Source organism: Pagrus pagrus, assembly GCF_965226575.1.
Source record: "Pagrus pagrus genome assembly, chromosome: 5".
Lineage (NCBI taxonomy): Eukaryota > Metazoa > Chordata > Actinopteri > Spariformes > Sparidae > Pagrus > Pagrus pagrus.
Genome location: NC_140189.1, coordinates 5,486,971 through 5,508,591, shown reverse-complemented (window position 1 = coordinate 5,508,591; position 21,621 = coordinate 5,486,971). Strand labels below are relative to the sequence as shown.

At 39.2% G+C, this 21,621-nt stretch overlaps 1 protein-coding gene across 1 annotated transcript; it reads right to left on the bottom strand.

Moving 5' to 3' along the window:
• Positions 1-5,363: 5,363 nt before the first annotated feature.
• On the bottom strand, positions 5,364-21,320 carry slc25a48 (solute carrier family 25 member 48). The gene is made up of 7 exons (XM_084353329.1): positions 21,060-21,320; positions 18,427-18,470; positions 17,274-17,345; positions 15,211-15,463; positions 11,899-12,186; positions 9,974-10,107; positions 5,364-7,299 (listed from the first exon to the last, which is right to left on the bottom strand). Exons 1-7 carry the CDS (start codon positions 21,112-21,114, stop codon positions 7,195-7,197), a joined length of 951 nt encoding a protein of 316 aa, XP_084209455.1. The 5' UTR covers positions 21,115-21,320; the 3' UTR covers positions 5,364-7,194.
• Positions 21,321-21,621: the final 301 nt, after the last annotated feature.

The window sequence follows — 21,621 nt, the reverse complement described above, 5'->3', positions numbered from 1 at the left end:
CCAGAGTCAGAATGTGTTTAGAAACTACTCAAATTATTCCAGCAGCATAATAACTTCACAACTATACATCATTTTTACTGTTTAAACAATCCACTTTAAACAGAATGCAAATGAGTTCAAGTTTTCCTGGTGATAAAAGTCTACCGGAGGGTGGCCTGTATTATTTGAAACTGAAAACTGTTTACTTCTTCTTCTTCTTCACTGTGAGCATGACGGCAGCGTTGTTGCAGAAACCTGTTGTTCATTTGAATCAGCTGCTGCCCAAAACAAAAATGTGTGATTATTAATGAGCTTCTGTTGATCTCAGTGCATGGAGATGGTGTTTTGGATGACAAAGTTCTGCAAGTTGATAAGCAATACAGTATTTATTCAGAGTGTAAAGAGGCTCAAACATGGCAATGCTAGCTTTTATGATACCAAACAGAAAGACATAAACCATACACAGTATATTCACAGACAAACATGATTTATTACAAATTTGGACGATATGAATAAATGGTTTCAAATTATATTTTAATATATTTTAAATTTTTGTTTTATTTGTTGATTATTTGATTTAACTATCAAAGATATTCAGTTTACAGCGATGTAAAACAGAAGGAAAGCAGCAACTCTGTGTACAGAAGTTGAACATAATGAAAAAATTAATTGATCGTTAAACTAGTTCCCAATTAATTTTTTGTGGATCTACTGATCGATGAATTGTTGCAGCTTGAATGGTAACTGCTTTATCAAAAGGGAATGTGTTCTGACTTTGCAACCACCTAAGTGCAATATTTTGTAAGGAGGGTCCCTTAAAAAAGATAAGATGGTGAAGTTTCGCAGTCGACAAAACATTTCTGGAGCTTCACAGTGTTGCAGCGTTCTGCTAAACAGCTGAAGGAGGGAGACTTGTTATAAAATGTAAAAACAATAACCCCCCCCAAAAAACATAAAATGGCTCCATTCAGCTCGTCCGATGTAATCCAAGTCTCCAGAAGCTCTGAGACGTTACATACAGCTTTTTAAATGCCCAAATCTTCGTTGTAGCTGCTCAGCTACAGTAAAACCATCATTCCACGTTTGATTTCATAATAGCAGTGAGGGGCTAAATGTTTTGTGTTTTGTAGCACCTGTTAGGCAAGTAATCAGACAAAATACAGCACAGCTGCAATAATTAATTGATTAGTTGTTAACTATTAAATTAATAACCAACTATTTTAATAATCGATTAACAGGTTACTTGCAGCCCTAAAATACAGACTAAGATATTCAGTTTCACGTAGCCTGTGTGCAGTAATATCTGAAAGATTAAATACAAGAAGACGAGTGTTTAAAAGGCTGATTTTTCATATGAGCCCTGGTTTATCTTTTTCAGAGACCTCCTGCTTCACACTCACTACATTTGCACACATTCACACCGTCCGGTACAAACAGTCACCTCCTCTGGTCCAGAATTTCCGACCTGCTTCTCTCGGCCTTACTCAGTGTACTGTAACTGATGAATTACCGCCGGTGATTTGCTCTTTTACAGTCTTGTTAATCCTGAATGAAAGACTCTGTGACAGATTAGCGCGTGTGGGCTGTTTGTAATTTTCCGGAGACCAATAGACGTTTCTCGTTAAGGGGCTTTGAATGACAGACGGCAGGGAAGTGGTTTAGTGTATTTCTGTCTCCTGAGGAAAAACTCAACACGAGGCATTTACATTTAGAGAGAGGGAGGGAGATTAGCTGTTTATTTCAGCTAACACTCACATTTAACGGGGACTCTGGAAATGCCAAGAACAGAGGTTGTGTAATAGTGTGTGTCTGTGTGTGTTTCCACTGTTTCTGCTCAACATAACAAAACAAACAGCACTGAGGGAGAATCATGTTTTTATTTTTTTCTATAAAATGTGAAATGTAAGGTAAGCTGAATGAGAAGATGTTCGTGTGGACACTACAAGGCTTAGCACTGACTGAAAATGTGATGTTAAATACTAAAACAGAACTTGTTTCTTATTGGACCTGCAGCTGAGCCTGTACACAGCAACATTCAGGTTTCCATGAAAGCTCATGTAGCCTGTTTTAATGGACTAGCTTGAAACTTAAGGCATCAGTACCTGTCACAGTTTTCTTTTATCTACTGACTTGGGCTCATTCTCAACGGTCCTGGACACAGCAGGCCGAAAGCTGGTCGTCGCTCAACGTTGGGCTGTTGGTAAGCGCCATGTCAGTGGCTTTTTGGTCGCAGAACTGAGCGAGCACAATCAGCAGCTTTTTGAGCCGGTCGCTGTAGTTTTTCATTCTTATTATGTATTCATTATATTTCACCGGTGCCCTTTTTCAACCTTTTATCAGGCATATTCTCTATGGAAGCGGCAGGATTGTGGTGTAAAAACGTTGCCTTTTCTCAACAAGACAAACAACAAGGTGAATGAATAATTTTCATCTGCCAGTGGAACAGAAATTTTCATTGGGAAGGTCAGGAGGAGAGAGAAAATGGCAGACTGGATATTATTACCTGCAGCCCTAAGTCTTCTGGCTTCTCTCTTTGAAAGACAAAACAGACTACTGCCACCTGGTGGTGTGGAGAAGTGTTTCCTCTCTGATATTGAAAGCTTAAAATCCAGTGTTGTAGTCGAGACCATCTAAACCAAGTCATGACCAAGACCAGAGTGAGTCCCACACTCCATGACACACTTACAGTAACTGTGAAACATGCAAACCGTATTCAAACTGATTAAAAAGATCCACAAAAGATGAAGGAAATTTCTCCTTCATTCACCTCTTATTGCCATGTGTAAGTGTAAGTGCACCATGAGAAAAAACAGCATTGCAGAGGTGAATTTTAAGTGTGTATCAAACAGTTCAGTGGAATCCCTGCAGTCATGGAATGAAATAAAATCAAGAATCGTCTTTGTCTGAGACCGAGGAAAAATGTGGTCGATTCAAGGACGTGACAGGGACCATGAAAAAGATTTCTTGAGACGGAGACCCATCTCGAGCACTACAACACTATTAAAACCTGATTTTGGCCTTCGGCGAAAAGCTATGAGGTCTTTAAAATTGAAAGAGGACATCAGGAGTACAGTTGGATTGATGCTAAATTAAATATCAACGGGTGAGATTCATCCTCTTGTGACCATGAATATCCACAGCTCATAGATATCAGTGCCTTGGTAGTAGATATCTTGAGTTAAAGTTGCGATTGGGAGAAGAAAAAGGCCATGGAGCGTCCAAAATGGAAAAGGTTCATCCTCTGGGATGAAATATCGTGTGTGAATTTCATAGTAAGGCTTTTCTGGAAGTAATTCTGCCCTGATATGTTGTTAGAGTCCACCAGGGTCTTTAGGAATCATCCTCTGAGGACCAGTTGTGATATATCTTGCTCTTGACCAGTGTGGACAGAAGGATCATCATACTTAGACAAACAAAAGTCTTTCTAACAGTTAATCCTGAGAAAACAAGTTGAGGAAAGGCTGAAATTTGCAGTTTTTCCTCATTTCAAGCCCACGTTTGAACCGAAGCCATCAGTCATCACGTGGAGCCATCATTGTGTGGGATGAAGGCAGATGATGGCTCTGGGTCTGACTGTGTGTGTTTCCGTGTGGGTCCCTGTGTTCTTTTGATCGCAGGGGTGGGACCCTCAGCTGCACTGGGACGCAGCCAGGAGGGAAAATCACAGACATTTGAACAGAAAATGAAGGCAGAAAGAAGGAAAGGGAGGAGAGAAACTGAAGTGGGTGGAGGAGGGTGACAGAGGGAGAACAGTGGAGATTGACTGATGACGGAGGAGGGAAGGGAAGGCAAGGCGGGGGTTTGACATAGAAATTACAGCTGCGAGATGCATGAGGACAGAGGACATGTCTCATTTTCTCACCTGGTTGAAATATTAGCTACGGAAAGCAGAAAGGACCAGTTCTTTACTTCTCCTTCAACTTAATGCCTATAAATCTTAAAAAAACACCCTCTTCACACTGTATCATGTCAGGAGCTGGAGGCTAGAATCAAGAAAAAAGGTGATGTCACTTTACAATGAGACTTTTAGAGTCAACTGACTTGATAAAATTGAGATTTTGTTTTTGTTTTTACTATAATTAAAATCAGTGTTTTTAAAAAAAAAAAAATATTTCAAAGTTAATACATCTGTGCCTCCTACTGTATGTGAGGAGTTATTGCAGCTTGGTCACTCTTTTTGCAGTGTTTGGGCCTGGTGAGAGGTAATACCAACGTTACCAATTTAGAGGATGGCTGTAACCAACAATTATTTTCATTCTTGATTAGTCTGTCTATTATTTTCTCAATTATTTGATTAGTTGTTAGTCATTTTTGGACATTGATGATATGTCCAAAAATGGTGAAAAATGTCGATCAGTGTTTCCCAAAGCTCAACATGACATCCTCAAATAATTGACAACCCAAAGATTTTCAGTTTACTGTGCAGAAAACAGAAAATATTGACATTTAGGAACTTGGAATCAGAGAACTTTGATTTATTCTCTTAAAAATGACTCAAACCAGGGCTCAGTACGGAAGCCCTGAGGGTCAAGTGAAGAATTGTTTTCTTCTTTTTCTGAGTCTAAATAGTTTTCTCTCCAGTCTTAATGACTTGAGAAGAAGTGGGGAAAAAAGCCAGGATAATCTTTCTAAATTCCTTAATATTTTTTTTTGAATTGGCCTTACAAAATAAACTCTCACCAAACATTTGTTTCTTACGATTTTCTTTTTGTCACCTGAAAAGAAATCCCCTTTCAAGTGTTCTTTTTCACACATGAAGAAAGACTAAATCTGATTTTTTTTTCACCTCACTTGGTTTCATACATGAAAAACAAAATTATCCAGAAATGTGTTTTTTTGGCCCCTTGAAAAATGAACCTTACAAAAAACATAAATCTCCTGCCCAAACTATTTATTGCACGTGTTTTTCATGGATGGAAAATGTACTTCTTTTTTTCATCATACGTTATAAAAAGTCACATTACTGATATTATTATTGCTGTTTAATTGCAGATTTCCTCAGATACTAATCTCACTGGACCACCAGCTCGATTTGAGAGCAGGTAAGGAACGGCAGCCTCTTGACTTCGTGTTGTGAAATGCTGCCATCTAGTGGACACCGTGTAACATCACACGCAGCTTCAGGTGAAAGTAGAACATAGCAGTTAACTGTAGTCGTGACAGTGACCTCAGAGACTCTTATCAGCTGTCTGCAGGCAGAGGGCCAACGTCGGCCTGACGCCTGAGACTTCCCACCAGGCTCAGTTACAACATGAAAACAACTCCTTTAACATGTGTCAACGTCGAGTGTTTATCTTTATACAGTGATGACGAGCTGTCACATGAGACCCACATTACTCTGAGAAGAGCAGATTCAGAGAAGAAGAGGAAGCAGGACTCACTGATGTGTTTAAAAGATGTATTTATTTACAATAAGGCACGTCTGGCTCTCCACCATCTGGAATGGCAGCTAACATATTTACATGTATTTACAAGAGAATAAAAGATACCTAAAATAAAACTGTTAGGCAGGTGAAGACATTTGTCAGAAGGAATTCACTCCAAAGTGAGAAACAGCCATTTTGTGAAGAAAATGTCATTTATGTCAATGACTAAATGATCTTCTGGTGCAGGAAAGTCTTCACATGACTCCTCGTTCAAACACAAAATGGTGGATATCTCACTTTAGAATGAAGCTTCTCGTGTGCGTCGTTAACTGTTAATGCTATGAAACAGTTGGCATGTTAGTGATTCTACATTTATGCTACAGACTTTATGTTTAAAGCGAAGATGTAACTGTAAAACTCACTTTTCTTAATATAAGAAACACACAGAGATAACATGTGCGATGGACGGTAACAGTCCACGTGCACTGGAAGGCAACAATTCATTTCAAGCCTCTAAAACGCTTTTCAAGACAACAGAGCTTGTTTAATTTAGTGTGAACTAACTTTGAATATCGAATTTGATTCCAATTTTTTAAAGAAGTTCGAAAAGTGAGATTAAATGTCACTGATTACACATGTGAAATAATGAAAGTTATATATTTTTATATCATGTGCAAACATAAAAAAACTCGACAAAGTTAATTAAAAAACAATCAAAACTAAATGCTAACTGAGACTGAGACTGCAAAAAAGCAACACAAATGTTAAATGTAGCCTCACAGTTGTGTTGAAAATAACACCTCCTTCATAAAATCTGTTTTCAGCATGAATTTCTTCATGTTGCTCAGATAAACAACAAAACTCTGCTCGCAAAGTTCTGTAACAGGACGGACTGATCCCACACTGACAATATCATCTTGTTTCCTCAAAACTACCTGAAAGCAGGATGAAAATTCAGTCATTATATACTCAAGTTAAAAGAAATCAAAACATAAAATGGCTCCATACAGCTCATCCAGATTGAAGTTATGTACGGCTGAGCTTGTGCACCCACAGAGAAGATTTCGGCTTAAAAAAGGGTTTAAATATCATTTTTGAAAATCTATCTGGGCTCTCAGGATTTCAATGTTCTTTTTTGGTTGTTCTCTAATGTTTTAAAACAAATCCTCTAATACTTCAGTTGTTTAGGAGAATGATGCGGCGCTGTTTTGCTGTGAAGCTCCAGAAATATAGGAAACTTTCCATCAGCATGGTTGGAGAAGATAAAGACTGAATTTTCATTTTTTGGGGTTTATTATTAGTGTAAAAGGAACACACAGAGTTCTTTGGTAAATTAGCATTAAATTACTGAAAATGAGAATGGTGACACTAAAGTTATCCACGTGTCCCGTTAGCTTTGTTATACAAATATACAGCAATTGTATTACTGTATATCGGTACTGCAATTATATCTGCATGAATGCCGATGCATTTGTTTTATATTCTCCATTATGAAGCGTCATCATATGTTCTGTTGTTTCTGCTGTCAATAATCCATAGTTTTAGCATGTAGCCTGTTAGCTTCATATGTCATCTTAGCACTGGAACGCGTGGATGACTTCAGTGTCTGAGTTCTTATTATCACAGCACAACTTCCAATAAAAAGGAACTAGTTTAAAACCTCAGGGCTGATTCAAAGTGTTAAAGGCTCTGGTTCTGGTTCTGGTGTGTGTAAGTGCAAGTTCGCTTTAGCTCAAAAGCAGCTGTCTAACTATAAACTGCTACACAAACAAACTGTGTGCCCTTCCGTCAAAAAACTGAGCGTTCTCCCTTCAACCCCTGAAATGTTGATGTTCATGTTTCCTTCGTCCTAGAGGTTCCTGAAGAACTGCAGAGAGAGCTCGTACGTCAGGAACATGGTGGCGCTCATCGGGAAGCCTCGGATGGCGTTGACTGACGCTCCCCGGAAGAAAACCTGCGCACAAGAACGAACAGCTTTAGTGACAGACATCTTCAACTTTTGTTTTTCAGAAGTAAAAAATGACCCAGAGTTCAGATAATGGCTGGAACATGACAGCGTTCTGACCGATCTGAAAACAGCATCTTATCACATTAATTTAGGTTCAGCTACAGTTAAAAATAACCACAGTTTTAAGAACTACTTGAACTGCTGTCAGTTATCTGGTGGAGGAAGAGGAGCAGCCTCATTAATGTTCACAACTTATAGAAAGGTCTGAAAATCTGAACGCCCTCACACACACACACACACACACACACACACACACACACACACACACACTTGCAGCTTGCAGTTTACACTCAAGTTGTAAACACAGGAGAAGAGAAAAAGAGCGAGAAAACTATTTATATCAGACTTAGAAAATGAATCACAAGGAAAATAAATAAATCTAGCTCATGTCACATCAATGCTGGCGTCTCTGAGTTAAACTTTTATGCGTCATATCAACATTTAATACATTACGTGTGGGGATCTGCAGTATTTTAGCAGGTAGCTCATTAAAAATGTGTAAAATTAACAGGACTGCGGCTGTTAATTTAAAAAGGGACAGTTCAGGTAAGATGAAAAATATGTTTGTCATTGTGGCGTGAATCATCAGTTTTAATGTTTCAAAAACATTTCACATATTAATCTCAAGTTTTATCTACAGCTTTTAAACACTAGATTTTCTACATCTTGCTGTTGCTCTTCAGTGTTCAGCAGCCTCGCCTCGTCTTGTTACTTCAGTTTGTTATGTTCATTATCTTAATTGCTTTTTCGCTTGTTGTATGTTTTTGAATTTCACCTTTAGCGTTGTTAGGATTTTATCTTTACTCCAGGTCTGAATAATTACACTGAACAGAGAGCATTAACATAAACTGTTGGAAACAAACTGGATCCACGGAGCACAGCGCTGAGGTGACTCTGGGGGACGGTGTCCTGTAGTAACCCGACTCGTTGATCTGTGACCATCAGCTCACGTCAACCTCAACCTCAAGTCAGTTGACTTTATACAACACCAGTGACCTTCAGTTATCAAATAATCACATGACTGTTTGCCAAATCCAGAGTTAATGAAATGTTTCCATGTTGGCAGTCTTCAGTCTGTCTACATTATGTAACCTATGATGTTCTGAACATTAGGAAACCTGGACGCTGCGTTTGGCATCACCTGTTTTGATTTCAGGCCAAGAAGGCGGCCATGTTGCAACCGTTCACCTGCCATGACCCATAATTTATTCACAATACTAGATGACTACTGAATGTTTTCATTATAGTCTAACTTGTATTTTTCTGCTCTTTGAAATGTAAAGCTACTCTCACTAATGGTACTCAGACATCCGTTTTCACCCTGCACGTGCAGATGTGATTCCTGGACAGCTGATGTTACACGATATTGACTGAAAGAGGCTCGTCTGTTTGCTGAGCTTTCATTCAACAACAGAGCCATGTGACCCGGCACACTTCAGAGGACTCAAGTTCTGAGAAAGCAGCGTGACTCTCATCCTCTAATGTTTCACCTCTGAACGATTAAACCATCTGTTTCATTTACAGCAGCTAGGACAGTAAGCATACCGGGGTCACGGTGTTTAATGAGTATTAAAGAGGTTATCTGTTGATTTTAAGACTTTAGAGAAAATGTCTTTTTAGTTACACATATGAAAAATTGCATTTTCTGTGTTAAATACCACCTCTGCTCTTTTTCTTGAAGATGAATGTTTTATTTGGTCTTTGTTTCCAGTGAAGTTTCTCACTTCAACAATAAAACACTGCACTCGTGCTTCTGACTGGAAAGAAACATGTAGAGAATAATCACTGTAAATAATCAAGACGTTACAGATCTTTGATGACGCTCCAATATGTCCAATTTAAAGATTTCTGATGTTATAGAGACAATAAGATGTCTAGATGATGAATTAATCAGTCAAATATGATGCAAATGTCTGCCAAATGAGAGGTCTTTGCAGGCTTTACTGTTGTTTTGATGCTTGAGGCTGTCCTGAATGTTATGTCGGGGGCTTCGAACCTTCTGTGACAAACTGAAATGCTTCCTCCTACAGACCCCTCCCACCCAGTTTGGCCCGCTTATGATCTGCAAATTAATTGCAAAATTCAACCATCATAGTGTGAAAGCAACTCTTACTACTGCTGTTACTTTTTAAAGTAATCATTACTGAAATCTCGACGTAGAGGTAAGGTCGATTAAGTTAGGGAAGAGAAACTCATTTAAAGGCCATCACTTTTGCCTCCGCTGAGAGAAACCTCGTACACTTTGACTTTGGGCTTTTTTGGTGGTGTGACTGGAAGCTCGGCATGTTTGCCATCAGATCGATACAGAAACTAAGATTGTGATTTTTTATTGCAACAACATCTGCTGCTTTCCACTTCTTCGCACTCCAGATGTTTAACTTTTTCTTTATACAAAACTTTGCACATTGCTGTAACTCTTCTGCACTGACAATAAAATTTGAGCCTTAACATAAAATAATGATCTATTAGCAGCAGCTGTCAAACATGGAGGAATAAGTCTTGTGATTTTGAAAATGCCTTCCATCACTGTGTTTGTAATAAACATTTTCAGGCTAATATTAATGTTTCTGCTGTAAATCAGACTACCAGTTTTCAGTTTCAGGATGAAGTTATGGCTCACCTGTGCTCCCTCTGTCTTGTAGCTGTGGATGATGCAGTGTAGGATCCCCCTGTACTTCCTCTGCAGCTGAGCGTCGGCCTGCATTCGACTCTTCACCACATCAGCTGGCGTGGCCGTGACCCAGGAAATGGAGCCTGAAGGAGAGCAGAACAAACTTGAGTTCCTGCTCCAGCTTCTTAAATGTAAGGCTGCTGATTTTCTTTGTCATTTATGATAATCAATGAAGAGTCTTTGGTTTTGGACTGTTGTTGGACAAAAGAGGCAAATTGAGGCAGGATGTTCAGCTCTGGGAAATTGAAGAATTTTTTTTTTTTTGGCCAAAAAGTTCTAAACTTCTACCATTGCTATGGTAACTGACATCCTGATCTTTTCTCAGATCAAGTGTATAATAATGACGCCAGTTTTCCCACAATGCAGCTCAACAGTTGTACTCCCCCTGCTGGAGCCCCCTGACTACTACTGTTGGTGTTATTATGGCACGAAAAACATAAAACATAAGAAAACACAAAAGTACTGTACTCTCACTGCTGCGACCGACAGTAACCATAAACTGTGATGACATGAGAGGCTCGTATATCAGACTGAGGCCATTAAATGTGACTGTTTGATCTGACAAACATGACAGTAATGTTATGTTAGCACGGAGAAACAAAAAAATGTCCACTCAGTTTCAAACTATTTTTTTTACATATGGTAAAAAAAGTTTAAGAAAAGATTATCCTGGCAAAACCTTTTTCTCCCACCAGCTCTCAAGTGGTAGACACAGGACAGAAAACAATTTTGATCAGAAATTCCAAACGTTTGAGGATTCGATGTTTTTCTTGTCAAACATGAATGTTGGATCAATTATCTGCTGGTTTTGGAAAACACGCAAATAAAGACGAGGGTTGTGTAGAGATGTGTGTTTTTTCTGTATTTTCTGACATTTTGTAGATCAATTTAGAAATATCGGTCAGGTTCATTCATAACGGAAACACTTGTGAGTTGCAGCCCCGCTCTTATCTGCCGTTATAAAGAGTGACCAGGGGAAGACTTTGGTGTTCATCCAGAAGCACTTTGAGTTCATGCCAAGTTCGATGTCGTTTGCAGAGCACTGCTGGCTTCAGTTACTATGTAGGATCTACAGCTGTGCTGCTTCCTGTGGGACCTACTTACTGTGAGTCGTCCTGTTATAGTTGTTAACAATATGGTGACTTGTAAACGTTCTAAAGAGGGGATTATTTTGAATAAAGAAGAGAGACACTGTATGAGAGCTCTCAGTACAGATATTTTCTTTGAAATCATCATAACTTCATCTGAAGAAGCAATCGTTCACAGACATTCCATCCCTCTGGTCTGATGGCTTCTCCATCTGCATGTCATAAAACTTAGACAATTTCACCAAATGCCAAAATGACTTTCGGATGATTCATTAGCATGAAAGCCCAAATCAGACAGACAGCCTCACCTTATAATTGCATCATAAACACACAGAAACTCCTCCAACGCTCACACTGACCGCTCTTAGTGGGTTCAAACTTTCAAACATGCTGCAGTCTGTGTTTTTTAGGTGGTGTCAGAGCCAAAACCTCTGTTGCGACATCACTGATTAGGACATACAGTAGCCAAAACTGCATATGGCTTCAGTTCCAACCCAGCGCATCAGCACTTTTCAGCCTCGTATCGATCAGTGAGGACTGAACGCAACTTTCTACTCCCACGACCTGTCAGCTGACACAATGAGATGAGAGCTTTGGTCACCAGTAACTGCTTAACTTTCACAGACGTTATTGATCCTGAACGTTTAGCCTCACTAGTCTGTGGCTACTAGCCTCCATTAAACATCTGTCCAACATCAGTCACTGGACCACTTCAGGCAACTGAACCTGAACTAATCACACAGAAAACAATCAAATGTAATTCTGGACGGAGCTCGTGACATTTACCTGCCAGTCCTCCAGCCAGCCAGATGGAACATGGATGAGGGCTCGACTTGGCGTCGGGCTTCAGCAGGTTGCAGAACATGGTGTAAGGGATGAAGTAGAGCACGTATCCAGGAACGTCCCTCAGGATCATGGCCCCGGCCCCCCTGTACAGGCCCTGCAGGCCCTCGGTCTGCAGGATGCTGCTGACGCAGTGGATGGGGCCTCGGTACAGTCTCTGGCCGGGCATGTTGACGGAGCGCAGAGGGATGTTGGTGCCGTTTGATACGTTACCGGCGAGCTGCAGGTTCTCTGTAGGGAAAACAGTGTTAAAGTATCACAATAAGAAACTGTTGGTGTAGAAACTGGTCTGTTTCCTCTTCTCTGATGGATTCCTGCCTGTATGATTAATGAAAGAATTGCTTTTATTTTGAGTTGTGATGTTTTAAAATGCTAAAACATGTTTCTGTCATCAAGCTCTTACAGGAACATGTATTAAACTTCTAACTGCTCTGTCTGTGTTGATTTTAGCAGTTAGGTTTTGTTCTTAGATTATGTTTCTTCCATGGCACAAAAGAAAACTTCCCCATTGGTTGGTAAGTTTGCAAAGAGAGCGTCTGAAATATTGTGACCACGTCTGACCCCGAACATAATTTCTGTATCCGTTGACCTGGGAGTGGAACCACCAACCCTTTTACAGTGTTCATGCAAAACTTTACTGAGTAACAAAGACAGGACATTGTTGGTAATTCCTGGCATTATCAGGACACTTCCACTTTGGTTGGCAGTTATAGTAAAATTAGGTTTTATTGTAGTGATAAACCAGAATTATCGGCTTGCAACTGTACGCCTCCGCCAAAGAGTAAAGTTAAACCGTAAGCTAAAGGTCTTTCGTACATATTGCTGCTGCGGAGGCATAAAAAAATCTTATCTCAGGTATCAGGTTTAGCACATCAGACACTGGCAAAAAACGTGTCTTTGAGGAAGTCATGAAACAAATGAGTCATCACATGACCTCAGGTGTGAAGGGTGTGAGCCCCACAGACACTGTCAGTAGATAAAAGGCTATAAACGTTTCACGTGCCACTTTATGATTAAACTCCTCTGACCTCAGTTTTATTGGTTTAATGTGTAACAGAGAGATACGACCCAGACAACAACTTCACCCTCTGGCATCAAAAACACTTGTGCTGCAGGTTGGGCAGGTAAACTTCACAAATGTCCCCTATAAGCTCAGTTTGATCTAAACATTAAGGAACTGAAGTAATTTGAGTAAAGTAGAAGTAATAATCCTGGATTCCTGCTCTGATCCGGAGCTGTTTACCAACGGGAGGAGAGATTACTTTATAAATTTTGGGATTACACTCCTGTTAATCAACCTGACCACAGCATCCCCCGGTCAAACCCACACCAGTAACAAGGTTAACTGGTGTCGAACACACGGAAAATATTGAATCCAAAAATTAGCCAGGCGGGTAATCAGTTTACCTGAAATACAGTATATACATAAATATATATTTAATGTACTTTCACTTGTAAGCTCAATACTTAGGTACATGTCTTGCCAGAATATTACTTTTGATACATAAGTACATTTAGACTTTTATCAAAGTAATATTTTAACACAATATCTTTACTTTCATTCAAGTTAGTGCTTTTGACAACACAGCAACATACCAACGCCCCAAAGACTCTTAAAGACATTAAAGTTATTTCAAATGTTTCATTCTCAAATTTTTATCAAAATAAAGTTCATGTTTGTTTTTTCTATCACTGTAGATAATGCAGACTTTTCCAGTTTCTCACATGTACTCTTGCAGCAGTGATCTGATAAGTTTCTGTGGAAGGTTTGATTCTTTCTTTTGCTACTGAACAACAGTCACCTCTGACATGAATCACAACAGGAGGATGGTGCTGACCTTTAACAGCTACATTTAGAGACAGGAGGTGGAGTGTTTGATACTGAAGAGTTTTTATTTTGAATGGAGCTTTGTTTTCAGGTCTGCTACTAATTACAGTTTTTTTCGATTGCTAAGACTCATTGGTCGAAACTGAAGCGACATGTTCAAAACTCTTAACACAGTCTGCAAAACAGAAATGCATGTGGGCTAAACTGTGTCTCACTTTTCACTGCTTTCAGACGAAGTGCATTCAGTGACCACAGTCACCGAAATGGATGAAGTCTTTTCTCATTCACTAGTTCACACCTGCAAAACACCATGCTTTAACAGCACATTTTTCAAATGCTAACACACTTTGTTCAAAACAGTTAAAAACACACTCAAAACAGAATGATAGGGGGAAAAAACACAGGGAATTTCTGCTGCAGCCACATTGAAATCTATTGAAAATTATATCAAAATATTGACAATAAAAATAAATAAAACGAAGATGCAATTCCAAACAGCTGATGGTAGTTTTCAGCTGAAAACTGATTCAGGTGATCTGCGTTTGGCCTCATTAGAAAGCATATACAAAAGGAGGCTGCTGATTCTTTTTCCTGTGCAAGTATGAATCAAAGAGCAGCGGGTGAAGTTGGTAGAGAGAGAAGAGCAGCCAGGAGAGGAAGGAGTTTAGTTTTATCTCTTACTGTAATTTGTATTCTACCCCTGGAATTCTGAGATTCTGCATTATTCTGTTTACGTAATCTTTATTTTTTGTATGGTCCTGAAGAACTTATGCAAAAGCACAAATGTTCTTGAATAAATCTCTGCATTCCTGATTCACTGTTGGTGCAATATATTACAGCATATACAATAATTTAGAACCATTAAAGTGCAAAAGATCCGATATAAAATACTGATTTACCTGACAAAAATCATTCAAACTTGAAATATAAGATGTATTTGATGTAATGTTCTTTGTTGTTAGTATTTTGTCGTTCCGTTTGTTAAGAGTGATTGTGTGTGTTTCCAAAGTGAGACAATGTGCTAGTGTTTTGTTGAATGAGCTTCTCTTGAGACAAGTATGAAGTGTTTTGTTGGTGAGACACACTTTTGGGCATGAGATTAACTGTTGAGCTGAGCTGCATGATGGAAATGCAGACTGTGTTAAGAGTTTTGAACATGTCACTTCAGTTTTGACCAATGCGTCTTAGCAATTGAAAAAAACTGTAAATGAGGTTTTGTTTACAGATCACTTACTGGAACTGTTTTAGAAAAATAAAACCGGACTGAAAAAAACCATCTGCGGCAGACTGGCTCTGCAGCTATGTTGACTATGCGCCAGAAAACCAGAGAAAAAGTTCAAACACAACAACCAGCAGTAAATTCTTGTTCTTTCTGCGGCCCACAGGGGAAAACAAAAACCCCGGGCCGAACATTAACCATGATTTACCTGCTAGAACCGTCTGCGTCTGCATTTGCAGTCGGATCTTGACCAGATCCACCGGAGCTCCCAGGCTCACTGACATTAGTCCAGTCAACATGCTGGCCACGGTCAGGTCCAGCATGCCGCAAGGATGGCGCCCATCGCCATAGCGATACTTGCTTATAAGTCTCTGTGTGTTACTGAAGAAGCCAAACACCACTGAGTTGTAGACGGTGATACTGGCCAGCGGGAAAGACATGCCCTTAAAGAACCCCATGGCCTGAGAAACAAACAGAGAGATACTGTAAGTGATTAATGATCCAGAAATACAAATAAGACATCTGTTAGCAAGAAAAGGAGGTCATTTTTTTTTTTCATCCCCTCCATTGCCAACAATGCAGGGGATGAAAAATGAGGTGGACGTTTCTGCCAAATATTTTGAATCTTTTCTCCGTGGAGAGATTTCCTTCCTATCAGGAGGAGGCCGCTGTTTGGGAGACACGTGTTGAAACTTAAACACAGCTGTCCACTGCTGCAACAGATCATCTGACCCCTGAGGTTTCTGACAGAATGTGTAGGGCTGAAAAATACATGTGTGGAGCAGCGGTGAACAACATGAACACACGTGACCACATTTTTCTGTAGAATAACCACAAGGATGAAAACCACAGAGTCAGCCCTGTGAGGAAGTAGGTCACCGGAGTAACAAAACAGAAACTAGAATAGATGCGATATGAATCAATGAGTTGGGGTCAAGTAAAAGCAACAATTACAACATTGGAAAAAGAGAAATGTGTGCAAACTGACAGTAACACAAGTGAAACTCTGAAAAGACAGCAGCTTTAAACAAGATTATTGTGACTTTTACACAATGAATGACATCAGCTATCAGTTATATTTTGTTTAAAAAGTGTTGTTGAACTTGTGTAAGTGCTATTTTTATTCTTTTGAGAAAAGAATAAAGGGTTTTGTGTTTGCTTCAGCCCAGGAATGTGTCACTGATGAACACTTAATGTGTGTGTGATGTGTGTGAAACACCGTGCGTCCGTCTGTTTGTTTGCCTGCAGTTGAAAAGAGGCCTGGTTGTTATCTGTGACTGACCACTTCACACCAGTCTGCTTGTATTTGTGGAAGTTAGACGTGTTAAGTACACGTATGAATCTTCAAACTGCTCTCAGAACTCTGAGAAAGATTGGTCAACAGTTAACATCCCTGATGCTTCTTTAATCTTACAGTCACACATCATCCTCACTTCAACACAAGCTAAAGATGTGTGTGATCACCGGCCCACTTGTCAATTATAAAGTTCCTAAAGTGTCTAAATGAGACTACAGAGGTTGCCGGGGACATTAAACGTCATCACAGCGAACACGGAGACTCATCTACTCACTAGTCCGTCTTTACAGGCCGACTTTAGTTACAAACTATTCTAACTCTGACTTTACAACTTGTACATCATCGTTGGACCAATGAAAGTCGGTAATGTTGTTATTATTATCATTGTAAGTAGTAAATGGAGGATTAGAGGGGCTACATTTGGGACTAGCCTAAAATTATCAACACACTCATTATATATAATTTTTTATATTATAATAGTATAGCAGTTTTTAAAAATCTTTTATTTCTTATCTTTCTGTCTTTGCAATCTTATAACGGTGTAGAATGTTTGACTGATTTTTTTTTTTTGTTTTCAGTTTTTTCCCATCGTTTATTGACAAAAGCTTCACATGGATATGTCTGAAACTTAAGAAGGCTAGCAGGATAATATCTACGTATGATTTAGAAAGAAACTTCCCTTTCTTTATTAGTAAGTATAGATTTGTATAGAAGATTCCAAATATTCCCCAAATCAAGTTACCAACACATCTAGACCAGTACGACACAACAGAAGATACGATACAACTTCTTTCTGAAATAATGAGCACATGTTACGATTGTTAGCATTACCCAGTGAGGTCATCTTGTTGTCAAGTGATGGTAATCACACTGGTCTTTCAGCTCCTTTTAGGAGAGTTAAAATTACAGAAGGAGTGGCATCCATAACTGTGGTAAACTATTTGGGGTGGAGTTCAGAATGTTTGTCTGTTTACCGTTTCCTTCCTGTAGATGGTGAGGACGCAGTGAAGAGTGTTCTTGTAGCCTTTCCCCGCCTGGAGCCGCGTCTGGAATAGACAATAAGAACAGTTTGTTAATTATAATACATAGAAGTATCTGTTCTGTTATCATCAGCCAGACAGACAGTATTTTCTCATACATTAGAGACAGTTTTCTTCAAGAGCAAAAGACTGAAACATTTCTGTCCAAACAGCTTCAATAAAAATATACTATTGTACTCCACAGGCAAATTTGAGCACTTTTTTTCCCACGTAGTTTAAAAAAGAATTATTATTCTGTCAGCATTCAGCTAGAAAGTCAGCAAATTACACAGAGATCTCAGCTGGCAGAGCAGAATTTTAATAAAAATTCAAATTCTGCACAAAACTACCAACAGATCCAAAACTGATTCAGCCAACATATTTATCACTACTAATGTGGATCTGTCTTCTTTTCTGTATCAAAGACATGCACAGTTTCATGTAGCTGCACATCACACCTCACGAAGATGTCACGTGAAAATTTCACACGTAAACTAAAATGTTATCGTTTAAAAAGAAAATAAAGTTGAATGTGACCGTGTGAACTGGTCATTTTTCACAAGTGACCGGCTTTTTGACATGTGAATTTTGTACGTGAATTACCTACATTCACATGTGATTGGCCTTGTTCACATGTGGATTAAAATTTCAACATATGGAAACAAAACATCAAACATGAAATTACATGAAATCTGCTAATCAACATGTGAAGATAAAACGTCTTGGGTGTTTTCACAAGCGATTGGCTTTTTTCAAATATGACTGAACATTTCCGGATGAGGAATTCAAATTTTCTTCACATGTGAATTACACATGTTTTTGTGCAATTCCCTTTTTTTTCTCCACATGAGGATCAGATTTCACACATCTGGAGGCAGGGTGCCAGTTTGTCTTTGTGAACATCTGCACAGCCTGTATAGTTTAGTAAGAAAATGGGTTTAACCTGGTAAATTAAGTGTAATTATTCTTGCATAACAACAAATAAAACAGGATGTGCCACAATAAACATGCAGATGACTGTTCTTTTATATAACAACTATAATCATCACAAGACAGTGATAAAAGTTTAGGGATGGTGTGGTAACATCATGACGCAGGTCTGAAGTACCTTCACTGTGTCCAGCGGGTGACCCACGACAACGCTGCACGCTCCTGTAGCCAGAGGACAAAACAGAAGAAGAAGAAAAAAAGAAGAGATGACACCATGAAACTGTTGGCAAAGAGGAAATTACAGTATTTCCTGTAAAGTGAGCTGAATTTCTCATTAATTTGTCTAATTTCTGACACTTTACAGATAACAGCACTATGCTGAAAGTGAATACACCCAAAAACTGTAGATCAGATTGTGAGACTAACTTAGAGTGAGTGACTTTAGAAGTAAAGGCCATGGGCTCTTGGTTTGTGTTGCACTTCTTGTCATTAAAGTTGACCTCAAATAAATAAATACTGCAGATAAAGAGAGAAAGAATGACATCAGATAATCCTTTATTGATCACCGGAGGGAAAACGTACTGAAACATCTCTCAGTAAATGTAAAAAGACAAATGTTAAAGGACAGCACACTGCAGACAGAACAACATTCAACATGTGTCCTCATGTCCCTGTTGAGACGGAGCTGACATGGATGAAGCAGAGACTGGTCAAACTGGGCTTCCACCATGGGGCCCCACTGTGCCCTAGTTCCCCCCATGTTCCCTCTGCTGTCCGTGCATTGTCTGTGTGTTCCTCACCACACATACCCATCACAGCACACTACACATGGTAATGCATGGCAACATTGTCTAGAAACCCAGTTAACAACCAGGACTACCTGGATCCAAGTTTATTAAAGGAGCAGTCTGTAGTTTTGGGGAAGAAATGTTAATCAGAAGAGGAAGATCTACATTGACTGAACAAACTAAACAAACAAACTCTTTGTTTTCATGGCTGAATAAACTGAATAAACAAACTGACCTTAAAGGACAACACAATTTAAACTGTTTTACTTTGTTTATATGTGGAGGACCCTGCCACCTTTCTAGCCTCAGACAGTGTTCTGGGATCTTATTTTCCTCTGACAACAGCTTATTTATTCACTTATGGAAAAGATATAGATTTCTGATATTGTGTTATAACCTCATTATTATGTAAACATTAAATTTTTTTAATTTTATCCCCCAAACTGCACAGCGCCCATTTAACTTCTAGATAAATAAATTGCAATACTTACAATTACCACTAAAATCCTGATGCTTATCGCAATCCCAGCATCACAATATGATATTTTTTCTTTTTTGTATATTGTTCAGCCCTACTATCACAGTTATTTTAATCTCTGACATTACATGACAATGAGAAAATGTATTTCTAAACAGCATGTTTTTTCTTGATGACAGACATAAAATGAATGAATTTGACTCCACTTCCAATATTACTTTTGGTGTTTACAAGGTTCATTATTAGAAAGCAGGTCAGCTCAGTTCATGTTCATGTATTATTAACTTTAAAACAGCCTCTGCTCCTGGCAGCCTGTAGAGTGGACAGACCGGTAAACCAAACTCCATTCAAAAAACAGGTGTTTTATGGTCGGGCCTAATTTTTTCACAGTAAAAACTGATGTTACAACTTTACAAAGCGGCTTTTTCGATTCACTTCAAACTACAGACAAAATCGGCACACATGTCATTTACTCACTAACATCAGCAGAAAATAGAAATACTCACGTAAAGTACAAGTACAGGAAATATCTCAAAATTGTATTTGAGTAAATGTACTCAGTTACATTCTAGCAATGCAAAACTTTCTATTTTTTGACCAGGGTTCAGGTTTTCTTTCAGTTCTGCTACATGGATTCACTGGGTTTGGTTTTACTTTTTCTTTCCATTTCTTCTAACTACAAGGCATCATTTATCATATGATTAATAACAGACATTTTGACCTAAAGTCTTTAAAATTCATCACAGACAATCAGCAGCAGCAACTTCTTTCTTTCAACAGCAACTTTCAAATTACCTTTAGAATTGTTCCTAAATTTTGGGACCTTAAATTGAACTTTTTTTCATTTAATTTACACATTTTCAACTTTTATCCAATCCCTTCTTTCATTCAATCTCCACATGAACACTTCACTTGTGTTTGTTTTCTACCCATATAACCTTTTAAAGTGTAGACATTGAGTTTTTAAAGAACTGCAGATGTCTCAGGAGCACCTTGTGTTAAAAAAAACAGAACAACAACATGATCTGTGTCAGGGAATCAGAGGCCTACTTTCTTGTTTGTGCTGCTGAAAATGATGCCGCAGCAGCGCCCCTAGCGGTCAACTGGGGCACTTTTAAAAAAAATCCGTTTTGAAAGTAGAATTAAAATTTTCCACAGATTCATTCAACAGTGAACACAGCATGTCTGGAGCTGATAACTCATCTGACTACTGGTGTTAAAGTTAAAGGTGAAACACAGGAGAGGAGAGAGTTTATTTATCAGTCTGGGGAAAAAAAGGGGGGGGGGGGTCCTCTGCAGCCCCTCCATTGTTTACACTGGATGTGGATGCATGAGGAGGCTGCAGCAGATTTCCTCCAAAGCGTCAGAAAACACAAGCCTGTTTGTTTCTGACTCCATGCACAGCTGATTTCACTCACACAAACATGCAGCTATAAGAAGGCACCTCCCCCCATAAACCCACCACCCAACCCCCCACACTGACCCGACGGACACACTCAGTAACAGGCAGCCTCTCTCACTGGGGAGAAGTTGGGAGTCACTCACCTCCGATCCATCCTGCGAGGAAATCATCCAACTGGAAACTCTGTGACTTCTGCATCTTCACCTCAGTGTTGCTGCTGCTGCTGTTTGTGTGCGTCCAAGCCTCAGTTTCCGGCCTCTCATCAGTCAGCCAATAAAAGCTCTGTGATTATCCTCAGTGACAGTGATGAAGAAAACAGCCGGGCTTCGGTTTTTATTGATAAAAGTCGCGCTCTGACGCGTTTCTGAGAAAAGAAAAGAGATCTTATAGAGTGTGTGCTGAGATAAGAGGAGCCTCACAGCAGGTTGACACACGTGACCAATCAGAGGAGAGCTTGAATGTGCGGGGCAGATCTCCTGGCCAATCAGAGGTGAGGTCTCCGAAGCCAGACAGCCTATAGAGACAGCGTCATGGAAATGAGCCATGAGGAGGAATTCAACACAGAGAGAGTACAGTACACAGTGAACACACTGAAGCTGCGCACACGCTTTAACACTATTATAGTTTTATAGTTTAAAGATCATAGTGGCTGTTATGGTACACATATCTAATGCTGCTGTATTAAGTTTATAATATTTATTAAAT

Bases quoted from the DNA above. Each gene is read 5' to 3' on its own strand.
- slc25a48 (XM_084353329.1), bottom strand. From the start codon at position 21,114: ATGCAGAAGTCACAGAGTTTCCAGTTGGATGATTTCCTCGCAGGATGG. The intron at 18,471-21,059 runs GTGAGTGACTCC...CTCTGGCTACAG, and splicing joins CCTCGCAGGATGGATCGGAG to GAGCGTGCAGCGTTGTCGTG. The intron at 7,300-9,973 runs GTGAGCCATAAC...TCTTGTGCGCAG, and splicing joins ACAAGACAGAGGGAGCACAG to GTTTTCTTCCGGGGAGCGTC.